Source organism: Pocillopora verrucosa, chromosome 8 (genome assembly GCF_036669915.1).
Source record: "Pocillopora verrucosa isolate sample1 chromosome 8, ASM3666991v2, whole genome shotgun sequence".
In the NCBI taxonomy this organism is placed as follows: domain Eukaryota; kingdom Metazoa; phylum Cnidaria; class Anthozoa; order Scleractinia; family Pocilloporidae; genus Pocillopora; species Pocillopora verrucosa.
In genome coordinates, this window is record NC_089319.1 from 18,827,042 (window position 1) to 18,846,293 (window position 19,252).

The following is a 19,252-nucleotide window of genomic DNA, read 5'->3' on the forward strand; positions in this document are numbered from 1 at the left end:
TCGTCTTTTTTTCTTGTTTTCTTTTTTTTCTTATCCCGGATCTGAGCAGAAAATGTTCCTCGCTTGTTGCCTGCTAGTTTGGTACCGACACCAACAGCAAGCATTGGCTTCAGGCTCATTGTAATATAAAGAAATATCAGCAAAATAAATTTTTAAAAAAACCTATTTTTAATACAAAAATTTTCTTACTTTCAAAATTAAAAAAAATATGCTATCATTATTATTCTTATGACACAAGAAAGTGTTTTATCTATAAATTTCGAAAAAAAAAATGATATAAATTTAGTCCGGACAAACCTTATGATTTGTCTCAGTTGATTTCACTAAGTGAACTATATATAAGGATGCACCACTAATTATTCATCGTATGTACGTAATACAATTTCCAAACATTTTTCCGTATTATCTAAACCCTGTACATCTAAACTTCCTGATAGAAACGTCTAATTGCTTTATACTACTTTTCGCCTACAGCTTTAAATTCAATTGTTATGAAATCCTTGAGGAAGGAAAAATTACGAGAATGGACCTCCCTGTCCATATTCCATGACTGCTGTTCCTGCGAACGCCGTTGCTGGGATTTCCGACGTACTGAATAATTTTGACTAGTTCCCTGTCTTTCTATCTCTAAATATCAAAAACGGAAAACTGGAAACGAATCGGCAAAATTGCCTTCAACTTTAAGAAAACTGCAGTTTGATAACTAAGAATAACCTCATACTGATAAAAATTAAGTAAGAAGATAAAAAAGATGGCTAAAGATACTGATGATTAAAAGGTATTTCACACGTGCACCTTCTACAAAATGCTAAGGGAATATCAACCCTAAAAACTTTCGTTTTACACTTCGCGAGCAGAAGAATTGATAACGTTATTTTTCTTGAAGCTAAAGAAAAATGAAGTCAACTTCTCTTCTGATCACAAAGTAATCTGAATCCAAGTTACAATATCTTGATGTTGCGACGGCGCGATTCCAGCAAAATTCTCTTTGGACTGACGACAGCTCAAGCTGTACCGTTTTCCACGCGAGGGTCAAAATGACCTGAGCACTTCTTAATGTCGTATTTTCAACCCAAAATTAAGACTTAAAATTAAGTAACCTCAGTTAGTGCAATGAGATAGTGTTATCGTCGTTGTTTCTGAAAAAAATATCGTAGTGACAACTTTTTACTTCTCACGGAAACGATAAACCTCGACAAAATGCATCAACTTTGTTTTCACAACTTTGCTTTCGTATCAAGTGAATAAATAAATAAAAGCGCGCGTTGTCAGGAAGGGTGTAGGAAGGGTGCAGGGCGTGGCATGCCTTTTTGGTCAAGTACACTGCTGCGGGTAACTCGAAAACCTCAACTATTTCCCAGAGCGCCCACTACTCTGTAAAGATATCTCCTGATAAATTCTCTTCAAACCGTAATAAAATATTTGTCTTTCGTATGGTACTAAATTGAAATAAAATAATAGAATAATAAAGCAATCAAAATTTTCTAAAATGTAAGAATTTTAAAATTTTTGTTATCAATATCTATCTCTTTTCATTTAAGAATCGTTTACTCGTCTTCTGCTCTCTGACCTCGCGCAAAGTTCAAAAATACTTGCTCCAATGTGGTCTGACTAACAGAGTAGTCCTCAATGTTGTAGTTCATCTTGACCCGCTCAATTGTTCCAAACAGCTGAGCCCACGATACGCTGGTGTCACGGATGTGATAGTGGACCATGCCTTGGTGCTCGTCCTTCAACACGCTGCCAGGGAATGTACCTTCAATAAATTGTTTCAGCGGTCCGGTATCCGGTGTATCGCTGCCCACTCTTGCCAACACAGTGTATCCCTCACCAAACTTGGTTTTGAGGTGCTGCGGACTTCCGAGGCATTTGAAACGTCCATTAACCATAATGGCGAGTCGGGTACAAAGAGCTTCGCATTCTTCCATACTGAAAGCAAGAAAAAGTTGTTATAAATGGTAAAGAAAATAGATAAAGATGTTTTTTCGTCTTGTCACGCGCGTTGGACAAAGAAAAAGAGTGCCCATGAAGAACCGAGCCTCGGACGGAAAGAAGGGAGACCCTGGGGACGAGGCTCAGGTGGGCGTAGGGAGAAAAGGATCTATAACACTTTAAAAAAAAAAAAGAATCGGAGTGGTATCCAACTGATTTGGTTGTTCTTCCCTAATACTGGGAAGAGCAAAATCATCGTATAAGCAAGAGTAATAATTTGTTGAATAAAAGCTTCATTCATCACCGCTCAAAACTGAGGCATACTAGAGCAGTAAAACTTACAAACGGGTAGACGAGAGTTTTATATCACGATGGTATTAGGAACCCATAGAGAGACCTACCTGTGTGACGTGATCACGATACATCGTCCATCCGCCCGTACACGTGACAGTGCATCCCATAATAGTCTCCTAGCCACTGGGTCCATTCCAGTCGTGGGCTCATCCAGAAATACCACTGGAGGGTCCCCTACCAGTGATATGGCTGTACTCAGCTTGCGTTTGTTTCCACCACTAGAAAGAGAAAGTTATGACGCATTAATCAACCGATGGAAAATTTACTGTATCCATCAAATCCCGGCATTAGGGTGTGGAGTTTGTTTTCATGTTTGCAGTATAACAGTTTTATCAACTCTCCTCCTTGTAAGGTATTCTGAGTTAACCCTTTCACTCCCAAGACTGATCTAATTAGTAATTCTCCTTACTATCTGCCATACAATTCTTATGATGTTAGTTCAGAGAATTTGGTATTGGATCAACTAATAATTCCATGATTGATATTCTTCTCCATTCTCATCACTTGTCTGCGTGATATTGTATTGATATTGTAAGGAGAAATTCTGTCTTGGTCACTTGTGGGAGTTAAAGGGTTAATTTACAACACTTTGTGGGGGATTTCGGCCAGACTGCATTGAGCAGTTTACGATATTTAAAGGAAACTTTCGAAGGTGTCCCTTATTTCGGAATCAAGGCCAGATCACAACACCAGAAGCTAAGTTCCCTCTCTTTGCGAAAAGTACATGTGGTTTCTTAACATCCCCTGCTAACCAGTACAGAGAAGAGACAAGAGACGGGGCCTTCGGTTTATCGTCCTTATCCGAGTGGAATGGAACGTCTAACCATTTGCAGATGCCATGGCAAAGGCAACACATTCTCCTCAGTAATTTTTGTTGCTCGCATCATCACTTCCCGGTATTGGGGGATGCTGCTTGCACCAATCAAATCACGGTAAATTAAAGGCTATGTTGGTCGTGCAACACCTTTGCTTGAGTACAAAACGATTGCTGCCGACGTTTGTAGGCAGCCTTCACCTTTAAGAATATGGCTTTACATCATACATCCTTTGTTGATGTCACCCAGGAGAAACGACTAACCTGTAAGAACCGGCTACTTTATCAGCATGATCCTGAAGCAGTAACGATTGAATGAGAGTATCCACAACATCCGGAATTATGACTTCCGGTACGCCACGAAGCCGCGCGTACATATATAAAATTTCTCTTCCGGTCATCTGATCGATTAAGGCGTCAAACTGGGGACAATAGCCAATGCGCTGCCGAACCTGAAAACGCAGAGGGCAAGTGGTCATTGACCAAAGTATCAAGAGTTAAATGTGAACGCTACCGGCTCATTCAGCCGAAGTTTATCCCGGTTTCTACCGATTGAAGCGGCTAGAAGTATTACTACTCTACTCCTGGGTGAGATGTTACTTCATCGCAGGTTAGGCACAGTGAGGGTAAAGTATTTTACGCAAGAACACAACACAATGGACCAGTAAAACCTCGAAAAAGACCTAAGATCCCAAATCTTGACTCCCAAAAGAAATTTCAACAGCATTCCATTGAAGACATCTTACCTTGTTCATGTTGGTCCTGATGTCAAACCCTTCGACCAGAGCTGTCCCGGATGTCATTGTCTCGTCACCAGTCAACATGCGGAAGGTTGTGGTCTTCCCTGCTCCGTTAATTCCCAAGAGACCAAAACACTCATTCATAGGGACACCAAGACTTAAACTATCCACAGCAACCAACGGAGAACGACCTAGAACATAAAGAATATGATTACCGATTGAGCGTCTCTAGAAATTTGTACTTGGACTGAGAGCAATTCTTAACTGAGTGTCGAAACTTATTCAGGTTTGCACTAGTTTTGCTTACCAGGCCATGTGATTATTACAGAGAACTCTTCCAACCAATCAGACGTAAAACTAAACTCAACCACAAGCCTACGTGTCTCATTGTTCATAGGTTAGACATGTCTTGTCTCCTAAGTCAATAACCTAGCTTAGAATCCTAACAATATCATAAATGAAGTCTTCCGCTAGTATCTGGTACTTAGTAAATTTCAACCTTACGGTTCAAAAATGCTTAACAAGTCTTTAAAAAAAAGGTGATGTCACTTGAGGAGTTCCCTAAAAACTCGATAGCTTCGTTAAATTCTGAGGGGCAATGAAATAAAAGCGACGTTACGTTTTACAATATATTATTTTTCTTGCAAAAAAAAGGTTGAAATAGAACTTACGGCCGTTTCCATAGAAAACCTTGCTCAGCTCCCTGATTACGAGCACATCGTCTTTGTCCGTAGACCTCATTACTCTTTCCTTCTCCTCTAGAACGTCGTCATCATCGGCCGAGTGCGAGTCCTGAGATACAATCACGTTTGCGGAGAAGGCGCGCAAGCGCTTAAAAAAACGCGCGCAAGCGCTAAATGCACCATACTCGATCAACAGCACGAGAGAGTAGAAAACAATTCCTTCCAAAGCCAAGAATACCAGGTATCGGCCTATACCAGGATTATCCCAGGCCAAATAATTCGTTTGAAACTTCAACTTTGGGCCTAGAAATTCTTTGGCCATTTTTTCACAGTCTGCCAAGGGCAAAAACTTTGCTTTGGAATGACATTCCTGGTCCACAAGACGCAATGTATTGTAGTTATTGAAAATGTCTGAAATTCCTTGGCCGAGGCAGTAGTTCGGCAAGACGAGGAAAGCCCATTTGAGACCATCAGCCACGTCCTCAAGGTCAAGTTCTGGAAAACATAATTTGTTATTAACTTCTTCCCGATAAAAGCGAAGAGGTAATGGGTCTAATCTTGAGCAAATTATCTTGGCACAATCTGAGCACAATCATACTACTAGCACTTTTCCTGAGGAGATACATCTGCATCTTCCTCGGAATGTTCCCCAGATGTCCTCAGAAAATAACAGAGCTTGTCTGTCTCTTTTAACGAAAAAAAGCCGCGTACTACAACATAAAAAGAAAAGCAACAAAAACTGGCGTAGTGGAATTTACCTGGTATACTTAAAACAAAGACGGTCAACAGTGTAGCCAGTCCGGTGATGATGTTGAAGACAGTCAGAACGACAAAGGCAGTTGATGCAGTTCGATACAAGAACGAGAAGAGATACATGAGAGGTATAATCGCCCAGCCATACAACATCAGCAAAATGAAAAGATAGCCAAGACGAGCACCTTCAAATGCGACAAATTAAAAGAGTTTTAGCAATTAAAATCTCTCTCATTACATGGCCGTGATTGCTGCTTTTTTCATGAACCGAGAAGCTCAGGCAAGTTTTCTCGCCCAAGGCAAAAGCTGGCTCAAGTTTTTCCAGCCCCAAACACTGGTGACATCTCAAATTTCGCGCGTTGCAAATTGGCAATATCAGTTCTCATATTAAGCAGTGTAGGCATCTTTTCTTGCGCTAATATGAGCACCGGCGTCATCATTTTCGGATCCGTAAAGTACTGTACAACACAGCAGCCAAACGTCGTGCATGCGTGTGGGAATCAATGCCGGAAGGTCTCCCGAACGGCCGCGCGTCAATTTCCCGCGCTAAATTTCACAGTAAGAGAACTAGAAACTTTGAAATACAAATCTTATTCAAACATAGTATCCTGTTGATTTAACATTCTGTTTTTAGCTTTACTGAAAGAGTTTTATGTTTTTGAAACACTGAGACGTATTAGCTTGTATGGTTGTTTGTAACTCGTGCGTGACAGCTTGGTTGTGACAGCCTGACTGGTCAACTGAAGTGAGTAAAATTTGATTTGTCCACTTCAAGCATTAGTAAACCCATCTAAAAACTTACGTCAAATCACTAAAGCTCACAACAAACCTGTATAAGCCGGCACGTCAAAAGCAGCCACGAGGATCAGAAGAGACAGCGTTGGGAGGAGGAAGTTAATCAAGTCCCAGGTATACGCAGAATCCCAGTAGCTAAATGGGTCCACACCGCTGACAAACTGAACGTGTTTCGCTTTATTGGAACGTTCTTGGACAAGAAAGACGACGAAACTTGAAGCCAGGAAAGCCATACCAAATAAAATGTTGAACGCGACATTGAACCCGACGCCATTGCTAAAATAAAGACGTTGACGTAAACCGATTGGAATCAAAAGCTTTCACCACAACCAAAATAAATAAGACGAGTTGGAGGTTTCAGTTTACACCAATTTACAACCAAGATTGGAGAGAGAGGGAGGTCTCATAGCGTAATATAACATACAAAAAAAATTCTGTATTCTCTAATTCGATTCTAGCAATGATGTTTCTTCTCCCTGGAGTTGCTTCGAGAAACCGATCCCGGTAAAATTGTGACAAAGTAACCAAAATACATATATATACTTCGAACCTACAGCCAAAACTAACTGGAAAGTACCACATGTTACCAAAACCTAGAAATTTGAGATAGCAAAAGTTTCAGGTAACAGGACTATTAATCTATGACGTAACTTTTGGCAATTTTACCAAACGTTTGACCATCCTTCACAAAATGCCTCAATCCTTACCGCTGTAAATCATTTGCAGATTCTTTAGCAGTTCTTGGCAGCGGGTGGTTAACGGTCGTTAGTGTGTAGTTACTGCCCAGAGCAGCCCGTAAGATGGCGTTGTCAGCAGCTGCTAGAGACACCGCGATGGAATGGTATGCTTGGTTATTGAACCACGCTGTGACATTTACTGAGGGAAGAGAGGTAACCAAGTAAGCTTCATAGAAATATTAGAGAGTTTTAGATCCACGTTTGGCGTGTTCATCGCTAACGTTGAACCGCGATCAGCAGTTTGTGGTTAGAAGTTATAAATTTCGAGACTTTCAGCTTTTTAGATCGACGTCGGCTTTCCCTTGAAAAAAATCAACATGAGCGCCGCCATCTTGATTTAAACAAAGGATGGAGGTCCTTCATCTCAAACACTAAACGTGGCTAAAAGATTGGTTTCCTAGCGTCCAAAACGGATTGGTTATAAAGAAAAGACTTCACCTCACTTACATTTATAGGACATATTTTCGAACAAAAAGAAAAACCAGCGTCGATGGAGTTGAAATACCTGACACTGCCCTGCCCGAAGTTCAAACGTGGACGGCAAACGGCGAACGTGACCGCTGGAGTCAGGTCACGGACTCCTAGACGTTTGCGGTCACACGTATTCAGACACAAACGTAAATCTAAAACTCCTTATTATATAAACACGAACCCCTTGACCGACCGATGTGCAGTGCAATATTGAGGAATCAACTTATCACAAGTATTTTGACTTGAGTTTAGCAGAAAGTAAATTGTTGTCGTGTGCCTTTTTCCGTAACTGCCATGTTCAAACTTCTGTTAAAAAAAATTACCTTTATCGTTCTGTTTCTGGAAGGTGGCTGCAATCAGGTCTCTTTTGTTGAAGGGGCCAACTCCTATTTCGCTCGGTTTTTCCAACAGGTACTGTCCCATATGGACTTCGACTTTCACAGGATGTGTCTTGCTCTCATCAGACCACTGAGTCCTGTACTTATCCGCCAAGCTGCAGGTGCTAAATAAAATGTCCAGCAGATCAAACCAATAAGCAACTTGATATGCCTTCATATTTTTGATAGATCGCGAAAAAGCAAGAGCTTATGATCGCCCCACCCTCTCACACAGTAAGATACAAAACCAAAACCAATCGTGACTTTGTCACTGGAAAGCACTAGGGAACATTGCTTTAAACCATGTGAGCCCCCGATATTCCTAACACTAACCTTAACCGCTAGAGCATCGGGGGCTCACTTGGTTTGAAGCAACGTGCGTAGTGCGTGCTTTCCTTGGTCTCTTGCGTTTTCTCACGCCTCAAGCAGTTTTCTTGTTTATTTAATTTAAGTTTATTTTGACTCATTGTGATGTTTTCCCAAGTTCTTGTTTGAATGGCCGTTGTGATAACTTTGGTTATGGCTCTACGAAACTCAAGAGAACTACACGCTTGCTCTAGAACTTATTGTTGATTTCATGGTGGAAAATCCCGCTTGTCGTGGTTGTTTTAGCCAATAGCAGTTAAAGGATTCCGTAACTAAGCAATTCATTTTATAACGTCCCAAAGTCAATGCTCAAAATGGTCCAATTAATTAAAAGAGGTTCCAAAAAAGAATTTACCTGTTATCACACTCGTAGGGAACAGAGTTGTCCAAGAAGTTCTGCGTGGACAGAGTGAGCGGAGGAGAATCAGTAGGCTGAGGAATGGTCTTAGCACTGATCAGAGCAAACAGCGTATATACCAGAGGAAGAAGAAGCTGAGATATGAGAGCCAGCTTGTGCCGCTTGGAGTGCAAGATACGTTTCACAAACATTGCGTACCACCGCTGACGAAACAGCCGGAAACCGGAAGTGTGATTGTAGTTGTTGTAGTCCCCAAATGTGCCATAGCTGGCCGAGGATGCTCCCAACGTACCCATACGTGCCATAACGGAGGATTTCTCGCTTGGAACAGGTATATTTTCCCTATCCAACATACCGTTGGCTGACGGTGTTCCTAGAAAGGAAAGCAACCTTGTAACAGATACAAAAACATGATGACGGATAATGATTCTGAGGACTTCATTACAAAAGACACTTGTTCACGAAGTGTAATCATTTATAACCGTTTATAAGGTGACGCCTAACCAGTCGACCGTGTCGCCAGAAGACGACTCCCAGTATGCAGTCGGTAGGTCAGGATTGGATTCATTCATCGTGAGGAAAACGATTCTACTTCATTTACTTCATGTACTCACCACGATGACTAATCACAACCTTTCCTACGATATCAGAGGAGACTTACAAAGAGCCAAGGCAAAGAAGAAGAATGCAATTAAATCCCTGTAAAACAGTCCTCATACCAAGACTGGTTGCATTTCAAATTTCATTGAATTACTTGAGCAACTAGCCAATCCTAAGTTAAGGTTATGAGAGAACGTTTTACAAAGAAAATGTGAGCTCCTTCGCAACCGTTATTAGAGATATCACGTGACTTCCTGAAGAATAGTTGCGAAGGAGACTAGAGAGAGTGAGAAATAAATACGTGACGGAAGTTTAGCCAAGATAAGTATGCGACACTGGCCAAACGCGGGAAAATGAACCCCAGGCAGCTTGTTAGGCACTCGTGATTGGTTGGTAATGCGCTATGTTCTCGTGACTATTCAGGCTCTAATTCCTTACAGTGAACGAGGTTTTTCAAAAGTTTCAAGAAAGAAACCAAACAGACAAGTAAAAGACATCATAATTTTGTAAGGTCATTGTAAAAGTGAATAGGAACTGGAACGAAAAATTAGTCAAACACTTTTAATGTTTTGTTATGAAGTAATGATAATCCTCGAAAGATTTCCAACCTTTGCTATTCTGCTGAAGTTTATCGCTTAGAGTACTGTCCATTTCCTCTCCAACTTTGAGAAAAACTTCCTCCATGGTTGTAACGGAGGCGCCATAACTGGCGATTCCAAGTTCTTTGCGGCGGGTCTCTAACTCCAGAAAGAGATTCTCAAAGTTGCCTGTGGCTTCACTTGGCAAAATAAAAGAAAGTTCAGCTCCTGAAGAGAAAAGAAGATCATGAGTTAACAAAGGCGTTCAAAACTAAAAAAAAAAAAACGTTGATGAATGAGAAGATATTTGAGGATAAAGCCAGAAGTGTGTGAGCATTCAAGTGAAATTTTATCGAAATGTTTCGCTCTTGGATGAGATCTTGAAGTACGACCAATCAAATGAAAACTAACCAGCAGTATCTTAACCCTTAAACTCCCAAGATCTCCTTGTTAACTCTCCCTTCTCGCTACGACACCTTTCCTTGTAACTTAGTTACGATGACTTGTTGTTTTATCAAGATAACAATTTCTACCAGATAAGTTTGATTATTCCCATTACCTATTTGCTGGATAATGTATGGATAGTTTAGGGAGAAGTTACATGTTAATCACTTCTGGGAGTCAATGCATAAAAGTTTACAAACTCACCAATATTACTCTCCACAGTAGCTGTAGGCACGTGACTAGTGACCATAGCAGTAACCTTAGAGACGTCGCAAGAGGGCTCCTTTACAATGACCATGTGATAGCCCACTCCATATCTGTTCTTAAGAAACAGAGAAGAGCCACAACATTTGACATTGCCCTCAGCCATTATGGCAATCCTATCACCAAGAATGTCTGCTTCGTCCATAAAGTGAGTGGTGAGAAGAATAGTCCTGCCTTCCTTATGCTGCTGTAGTAAATCCCAAGTAAACCTACGTGCTGATGGGTCCATACCAGATGTTGGTTCATCTAACATCACAACCTAAAAAAAAGTAAAAATTTCTAAATTTCCAGACTGCATAATGAAGAAAAATAACACCAAACCTGTATTCTTAAGTCAGCCAGTCTTTAACCCTTTAACTTCCATGAGTGACCAAGACAGAATATCTCCTTACAATATCATTATAATATCAACCAGATAAGTGATGAGAATAAAGAAAAATATCAATTTGAGGATAATTTGTTGATTCAATACGAAATTCTCTGAACTAACTTTATAAGAATTGTATGGTTGACAGTAAGGAGAATTACAAATTTGATCTGGGAGTTAAAGGGTTGAGGGTGACTGTAACTATTACCTTTGAGCCACCAATCAGTGCTATTCCTACTGAGAGTTTCCTTTTCATGCCACCGGACAGTGCACGAGCCTGTGTTTGTCTCTTGTCTGACAGACCAATGCACTCTATCATTCTGTCAACCTCCTTTTTCACCTGCCAGGATGAGCGGGTCTTTAGCTTGGCAAAGAACCATAGATGCTCTTCAACGGTTAGACGGTCAAACAACACATCATGCTGAGGACAGAGACCTGAGGAGAAGTTAAGTTACAGGGTTCTGTTAACCAAGATTAGCATCACTGCATTGGTTAAGAAATCTAATGCCAACTTTACAACCACTCACAAAAACTAACACATTTTATGACTAGTTTACCCATGTTTCCCTGTGCCAGGTGTATATTTACTATAAGTTCTAAAGAAACCCTTCTGATAAGTTATAAAAGATCCTAGACCATGAACTTCATACCACTTTGGTGGCAGTGGCTTGATTATACAGAGAAGGAGCAACATCTTTCAAACATATACAGTTTTCAAACAGCTCCTACTTGTCCTCAAACTTTTCTAGGAGGAAATCATATTCTTGTTGAACAAATAGCTTCATATTTTTTCTTTAAGTACACTTCAGAATCAAAATGAAAGAATCAATAAGTTTTACAGTATAATATCTCACCTAGACTGCTGCGTACACCACTAATATTATCACTGATTGAACAGCCATTTACAAGTGCAGAGCCAGAAGTGGCAGGAAATAGTCCAGTCAGCATGGACATCAGTGTTGTTTTACCAGCCCCATTGTGCCCCAAAAGTACAGTAATCTGCCCTTCATACAAGTTCAGAGACACTCCATTGACTGCTGTTTTCTTTCCTACAGATTTGAAATAAAAAAAAAACCAATAATTGGTGAAGTTTTGTAACAAAAGGAATGTATGTATGAAGCCCTAACCTGGGAAGCAATTCCTGATATACGACTAAATTCTCCATGCATTTCACAAGGGAATTCAAGACAATTCAAGGAGAATCTAGCAGTTAATCAGTAGTTACTTAGAATATTTTTCCACGCATTCTTCAGTTAAAAGGATAAAGCTACTTGTAACAGGTTTGTATAAATTATTATAACTCTCAGTCAACTGTTCCTAACATGAGCACCTCAATAACCCATAAAATTGTACTGTAACAAACATCAATAACTAAATAGAGGTTACCAAAATGGTAGAGTTAACTAATCAGAACAACTACACATGGACACACACAATTAATCAACCAAGTATGAATCACACTCAAAATAAAAGGGTCAGAGCATATAATTCTATTGTAAGACCATGATATACCCTATTTTTCAAAGCAATTAAAAAGTGTAGAAAACCATCAAGCGAGGAGGTTTCTTATTTATTTGAACTGCTCCGCTTAAAAGTACATTTGAATGTAGCTTTTACACACCTTTCTCTGTGGAGAAAACTTTCTTCAGGTTTCTTATTTCAACACCTCGCTCCAAACCAACAGGATCTTTTTCTAGAAACTCAGGAGCAGTCGCTGCAGGTGTGGTGCCATTTTGCATACTGTGAAAATTGCCTACTTCCACCTGTAACAGAGTTAGAAGCAAAACTTATAGTAACATATGTCAAATGATAATAATAGAACAGACTTGCATTGGTGGGGAATGAGGGAGATTACCTAGCAGTGCTTGTTTTTCAAGTAGGGTCAAAATGTCACAAATGGTCGTATGTGGTCTTCTTGAATAGTTGATAGCCATTGGTGGTTAGATATTTACAGAGAACTTACAGAGAGTTGAAAAGGTGCAAAATGCTTTACAGCCAATGGCAAATTGGAAGAAACAAACTAAGGGAATATAATAGCTGCAGGAAACATAATAATAAGTCAAGGTGGTGGTTTCTTATAATGACTGTGTAGATCATGCAAAGAAAACCGGAGTTAAGCACTGGCCCCATGGGCCACTTGGGCCCGTATAAAGGCTTTACTTTTTTTACTTTACTGTAGGTATAACTGCCAAACTCAAAGTTGACTTCATAATCTTGAGAATACATGAATGGGATAGTCCTAACCTCTTTGCTTTTTCCACACCAGTAACTGGGCAAAACAGGGAAGTACCAAGGTTGTGGAACCCCATAGTCACCAGGAAATACTGCCTCAACATACCAAGCTATCAAACCATAAACAACTGAGTCCACAGCAAACATCCAAAAGACATAACCAAGTGTAAGATCATCATCAATGGAAGGCCCACGATTGAGATTTGACCACTGAACTCCAGTTCCCTCCCCTTCAAATTTCCCAATCAACTGAGCACCCAATGACATGGCAACATTAGAAAGGAGGCAGCTTGCCAGCTTACTTCCCAGACCCATTGTATCATAAGACTGTTGGATAAAGAAATATGGAATGTAGTTCATGAACCAGAGGATCCCTCCTGCAGCCGCAGCAATATTTGCCTTGGAGAAGAAGACACTGATGCAGAAACAGAACATGATGGATGATATTGAATACAGAAGAAAGAATACAAATATGACAGAGCCTGAGCTTTGATTCAGGACGCGGCCCCTTTCACTGAACTTCACAGTGAAGAAAACAGCTGCTAAGGCCATGGTAATGACAAGGAATATGAAGTACTTTGTAAACCATGCCAACCAATGGAGCCAACCATTTAGACCCATCATCTTCATTGATTCCTGTTGTCAAAATGAATTACAAATGAGTTAATTAACCCTTTGACTCCCATTAGAGAGTAAGACCAAACTTCTCTTTACCATATCAATACAATATCAAGCAGACAGAAAGTCAAAATAAAGAAAAATATCAATTTGGGGATTATTAGTTGATTCAATGCCAAATTCCCCAAACTCACATCTAAGAATTGTATAGAAGAGGAGAATTGCATATGAAATCTTGAGAGTTAAAATACTGGCTGTAAGAGCATTTAAGACAAAGGAACACTTTGTGCAATTGTATATCATATTCACCCATAAACACGTGCCATACTGAGCCTGCAGAGTTGAATATTGTAAAAGCTATTCATAATTGTAAGAAAAAAAATAAATTAAATGTTAACCTTTTTACTGCCAAGATCTGATTTCTAATTCTACCCCCTAGCTGCTACCATTTCTCTAAAAACTAGTAACAAGAATTTGGTGTTAAATCAAGATAACAACCATCTGATAAGTTTGGGTATTCTCATTACCTGTTTGCTGGATAATGTATTGACATTAGCAGGAGAAGTTACATGTTAATCACTTCTGAGTAAAGGGTTATAAAAGCTGTATATGTATTGGTCACCTCACCTTCAGTTTCTTTTCCTTTTCATAAACAATATCCTGTACAATGTTTAGGGCAGTGAAGATAAGAGACAACATCAAGAGTAAGGGTAGAGAGTTTTGAATAACCAACACAAATTCATCGTGAATATAATGAGGATAAGGAAATCGTTTCATCGACACTGTTGTGTTCAGGGCTGAAATGTTTCCTATGTACTTAACAATTGCAGAATCCACAGCATGTTGAAGAGACAGAAATCCTTCACTATAATAAGGTGGAGGGCCACCATAACCATTATCTACAGTTCGAGGTCCTGGCTTCTGGAACACTGGAAATGTTAATTGAGTGAGCCAGGATGTTGAAGGAGATGCTCCAAATGATGGTTTCCCACTTCCCCTTGCTTTAGAACTAAGGCGAATCTTATAAATAATATTTCTGGAGTAGAGAGTCCTATTGAAGACAATTCCACCAAGGGATACATTTTTTCTTTTCTTTTTTTCGTTGCCATTATTCTGCTCTTCCTCATTTACTAAAAATGTTTGCATTTCTTTCTCAGTTTGGAATCCAACAACAGATAAACGCACAAGTTGCTTTGCAACCAAATCCATAATCTGCCTCACATCACTTGTGTTTGGAGTAAATGCCAGTTTTGTTTGAGTGACATCGGGTGGTAATTCAACAATGTCAAATGCAGAATAGTTACGGCTTGGCTTAGGTTCCACTTTAACAACAGAGGCTCTCAGAACGACAAGAATTATTATAAAAAATAGTGGCATTGAAATTTGAAAGAAAGCTCGCACTGGAGATCTCTTGAGAAGGACAACATTCTTCCACAACAACAGCAAAAATTGCTTTCCTTTTCCCATCTTTTAGCTGATAGTCCAATTATCTAGTAGAATATCCCTGTTGATGAACAGATAATAAATCAAAGCAATCCTTAACAATTCTCATAAAGGTGTTTGTATATTTGATTTTCCCAGTTTTACTTCACACTTTACACCCAATCATCAGTATGTATATTCTCCACACTATTCTCTATAAGTCATCGTGGTAGTGGCTTTCTTATATATCAACACAAATGTAGCCATTAAGTCATTGCGTTACAGTTTTAGAGTTTCCCTATGTCCCAATGCAAGTATAGCCATTAGTCATGCGTTGCTGGCTATCTTAGAATTTTCCTATGTACCACCATAAATGTAGCCATTAAGTTATTGCGTTACTGGCTATTTTAGAGTTTCCCTATGTACCAACACAAATGTAGCCATTAAGTTATTGCGTTACTGGCTATTTTAGAGTTTCCCTATGTACCAACACAAATGTAGCCATTAGTCATTGAGTTACTGGCTATCTTAGAATTTTCCTGTGTACCACCACAAATATAGCCATTAAGTCATTGCGTTACTGGCTATCTTAGAATTTCCTTATATACCAATGGAAATGTAGCTGTTAAGTCATTGAGTTAGTGGCTATATTGTGATTTCTCATTATACAGATGCAAAGGAGTAGTTGTTAAGTCATTGCATTGCTGGCTATCTTATAATTTCTCATTACATGGACGCAAAGGAGTAGCCGTTAAGTCATTGAGTTAGTGGCTATCTTATAATTTCTCATTAAAAATCTTCTCTAATGAGAAATCTAGCCATTTGACTCTGATGATGACTTCTGCTCAGGTTGTCGAAACGTCAGTCACCACTATCTGACAACAGTCCTTCTCATGACTACACTCACCTGGACTATCAAACTACACTAAGTCTTATAATTTCTCACCATGCGGACACAAAGGAGTAGCTGTTAAGTCATTGCGTTACTGGCTCTCTTATAATTTCTCATTATACGGACGCAAAGGAGTAGCTGTTAAGTCATTGAGTTACTGGCTATCCTAAATTTCCCTCTATTCCAACGCCAGTGTAGCCGTCTAGTCACCGGGTTACTTGCTACCTCAACGCCGGTAATATAGAAGTTAAAAGTCTTCCGACTAAGTTAGAGGCTATCAAAATTTTACATATCTAGACCTACAAAACAACGAGATTTGTGATTATCATAATTCTACGAATATCGATGAGAGGCGAAGGGATGCTTAGAGGCCAGGGAAAGAGCCACAGATTTTAAAGAGGTAAGGCGAATGTCATTTACCAAGCTACGACTTTAGCTACAAAACTACAATCTGATGAGTCAGCGTAAATTAAGCAGAAATGAATTGGGCATTTACGTAACCATGTTCTTCCAACTTACACGAATTGGATAACGGAATGCAATCGCGTGAGGATTCGCGACCTGGCCGTAATTTGCTTGAAGATCAGACACTTACCATAAAATCAATCTTACCCCGTCAACTGAGCTGCATTCGCGTCGAAAGCTGTGCTAGATACGTGCGTAGAATGACAGAACTCCTGCTTCTTTCGTTTCTTTTATAAAGCTTACACACAACTCACATGACAGAAAAGTGACCGGCATTTTGGCTTACATTACGTAGTGCTCTAAAAATAAACACTTACTGAGTGACCTCTCCTTTCGAGCTGAAAACCTAGCCTGTTCTTCTGCAAAGATGGCGGCTCAAACGTGCCTTAGACGAATTCATTTCACAATCCAAAAACTTCCCTTTAATGAGGTTTACTTGCGGTATAGAGCATTAGCTTCGAGCTTTGAAACCAGTTCTTTGATTCTAAGACCACCATCTGCTTATTCTTTGCGTATAACAAGAACAATGTGCTCCAAAAGAGGTAAAGGCTTTTCTGGCGATGAAGATGGAAATGGAGACCGTGATGAAGTCCACACGAAGGTAAAACCTGTTGTAGTATCCCTCAATCAGGGACCTTTTGGTTGGATTGCAAATAATTTGAAGCTGTTCTTGCTAAAGAGCATAGTGGATACAGAATTCGATGAAAAGGAATTTCTCCGGGGCGCCAAGCAAGCTCTGTGTGTAGTCTCTCAGCTATTGAACAAAGAACAATACAGCCAGTTGCAGGAGATAGTATCTAATGAACTACTAGAGTCATTGATGAGTATGAAAGATGATAAACCAATTAAGGAAGTGGTTTCGTTGAAAGAGATTTTATCGGCGAATATACAGAAAGTAAAATTCAGATTCGAAGCGGATGAAACTACTTTAAGTTCTGGCGAGGGACATTTTGAGGTGAACATAACAGTTGCCTTTGTGTGCACAAGGGGCAATGGAAAGGGAGCGTTTCAAAGGCAGCTTGGAAATGTCAAGATAATTGACTTAGATATTCCTAAGATAGTGTATTTAACTTTTAGAAAACGTCATACGCTTAGTAACGCTACTGGTTGGCAGGTGATAAGTATTTACTATATCTGACCCTTAATGTGGATTAGAGATTTGACTATATTGTTACTTCGCAGAACACACTAATGTAAAGCAATACTTGTGAATAATGAATATGAAAGCAATTTTTTCCATGATTAACACTACTTCTAGTGATAATAAGTAGTGTTTATTACTGCAATGATCACTCTCATATTCATTTCTTAACCCGCAGTTCACGTATATAATTTTTTTATATATTTATAGTCATTTACTCAAGAATAGTGATGTAAATTGGTTAATACTTTTATTATTAAAACATTTGTGCATTTGAAGCATTAAAAGTAGCAAAACATGAGAATTTAGAGCACTCTCCCCTTGTTTTTTACCCAAGAGACAATCACTACCATCTTTGAGAGATAAAATTCCATATAAAGCCCTTTAAAATCTTATTAGAACAAACTGTACCAGTAGATTACTTCCTAAAAGTCTCAGTTCTTAGTAAAGTGGACATAGTGACTCTTCTGTTAGTGGCATAGCCCTTGAAAATAAAGATAATTTCCATGCAACATGGTTTGACAATTTTGCCATCCCACCTATGTTAATACTTGCAGTGTAGGGGGTTATCACTGCCAATAGCTCAGCAGCCAAAGATGATATAATCTCTTGCTGAGCAGGTAAAAAGTGCTTTTCTCTAGAATATTACCTGTATTAAGACTGTCCTTGTTGCAGGTTGGGGTCAGTCTCCCCCTATCTCCCTCCCTCTCTCTCTCTCTGTTTTGCTCAGTAAAGGGGTTAAAGAACACTTTGAATCAACTGTGAAGGAAAAAAAAGAAACCAAAGGACAAAACATCATCTCAATCAACTGACTTACCCTCCTGTGATTTAATTTTCTCTTCAAGAGGTTTTTAGCCCTTCAACTTGTCTTGGTCACTCCCATGAGTGACCAAGACAGAATTTCTCCTTACAATATTAATACAATATCAAGCAGACAAACGATGATAATAAAGAAGAATATCAGTTAGGGGATTATAACTTGATCCAATACCAAATTCTTTAAACTAACTTCAAAAGAACTGTAGGGCAGACAGTAAGGAGAAATACTAATGAGATTTTGGGAGTTAAAAAGTTAATCTCTTGGACAGGCTTATTCAGGTTCCTTGTCTGCAATTGCTTGAATTGTAGCTTACCTTCTTCACGTAACTTTTATCCAAAGTTCAACAAATGATTAATATCACATTGTGATCAGATTTGTCTAGTTGGATGAAGGATCCATTTAAATTTCCCACGCACCCCCAATGTGTGGATTTATGGCTCAGTTCAAGGGTAGTAGTGCCTATCTAGCATTTGAGAGGCCTGGGTTCAACTCCTGTCCAAACTTGAAGTTTTTTTTCAGATTCTTTTCTGCAATTGCTTAAATTTCAAATTTAGTGGCGAGGATAATTTCTTTGCTTGGATTTCAGTCGCTGGTCAAAGTATGATGTATGATTTATTTCAAATTGCAATGATAAGAATCAATTAAAAACACAACAAAAGGGTAAAGAAAAGGTAAAGAAGCTCAAAAATGGTCCTTGTTTTTTTTTTTTTTTTAAGTCAGAATTATTTAGCTAAATGTCTTACAGGCAACTTTCCTTAATTGCTGCTGAACCAATGGGCATCCTCACTCATTCAGGTGTTACAAGTGTTTTTTTGTTTTGTTTTGCTTGTGCAATGCACATTCTTTCTAAAACAGGTCTAGTTTTATAGAACTTAAAGCCATATACCCGAACGTGAGCCCGAGACCTGTTCTCGTTAATTTTTGGATAATCGATTAAAAACACACACACACACTCATAAACAGTGTATTTCATAAAAACTTGATCGGTGCTTCGCGACTCGGTAAACGTCTACCACTATTCACTTCTAC

The 19,252-nt window shown here is 39.3% G+C and overlaps 2 protein-coding genes across 3 annotated transcripts; one reads left to right on the forward strand and one right to left on the reverse strand.

Annotated features, from left to right (window-relative positions):
• Nucleotides 1-205: 205 nt before the first annotated feature.
• On the reverse strand, nt 206-16,538 carry LOC131782605 (phospholipid-transporting ATPase ABCA3). Of its 2 annotated transcripts, none has more exons than XM_059099360.2 (18): nt 16,393-16,538; nt 14,111-14,987; nt 12,878-13,501; nt 12,255-12,396; nt 11,488-11,682; nt 10,842-11,068; nt 10,207-10,525; nt 9,589-9,786; nt 8,378-8,753; nt 7,603-7,781; nt 6,779-6,947; nt 6,106-6,347; nt 5,282-5,461; nt 4,512-5,018; nt 3,847-4,031; nt 3,365-3,552; nt 2,334-2,504; nt 206-1,929 (listed from the first exon to the last, which is right to left on the reverse strand). In XM_059099360.2, exons 2-18 carry the CDS (start codon nt 14,948-14,950, stop codon nt 1,548-1,550), a joined length of 5,124 nt encoding a protein of 1,707 aa, XP_058955343.2. In that variant the 5' UTR covers nt 14,951-14,987; nt 16,393-16,538; the 3' UTR covers nt 206-1,547. The 2 variants fall into 2 exon arrangements, with proteins under 2 accessions (XP_058955343.2, XP_066027037.1); XM_066170940.1 differs by having other exon boundaries at nt 16,410-16,475.
• Nucleotides 16,539-16,598: 60 nt separating this feature from the next.
• LOC131782616 (m-AAA protease-interacting protein 1, mitochondrial-like) lies at nt 16,599-17,902 on the forward strand. Its single transcript, XM_059099364.2, has one exon. The coding sequence runs from the start codon at nt 16,630-16,632 to the stop codon at nt 17,398-17,400; it is 771 nt and encodes a 256-aa protein (XP_058955347.2). The 5' UTR covers nt 16,599-16,629; the 3' UTR covers nt 17,401-17,902.
• Nucleotides 17,903-19,252: the final 1,350 nt, after the last annotated feature.

Bases quoted from the DNA above. Each gene is read 5' to 3' on its own strand.
- LOC131782605 (XM_059099360.2), bottom strand. From the start codon at position 14,950: ATGGGAAAAGGAAAGCAATTTTTGCTGTTGTTGTGGAAGAATGTTGTC. The intron at 7,782-8,377 runs GTAAATTCTTTT...CATTTTATTTAG, and splicing joins CCCTACGAGTGTGATAACAG to CACCTGCAGCTTGGCGGATA. The intron at 5,462-6,105 runs GTTTGTTGTGAG...TCGCATTTGAAG, and splicing joins TGACGTGCCGGCTTATACAG to GTGCTCGTCTTGGCTATCTT.
- LOC131782616 (XM_059099364.2), top strand. From the start codon at position 16,630: ATGGCGGCTCAAACGTGCCTTAGACGAATTCATTTCACAATCCAAAAA.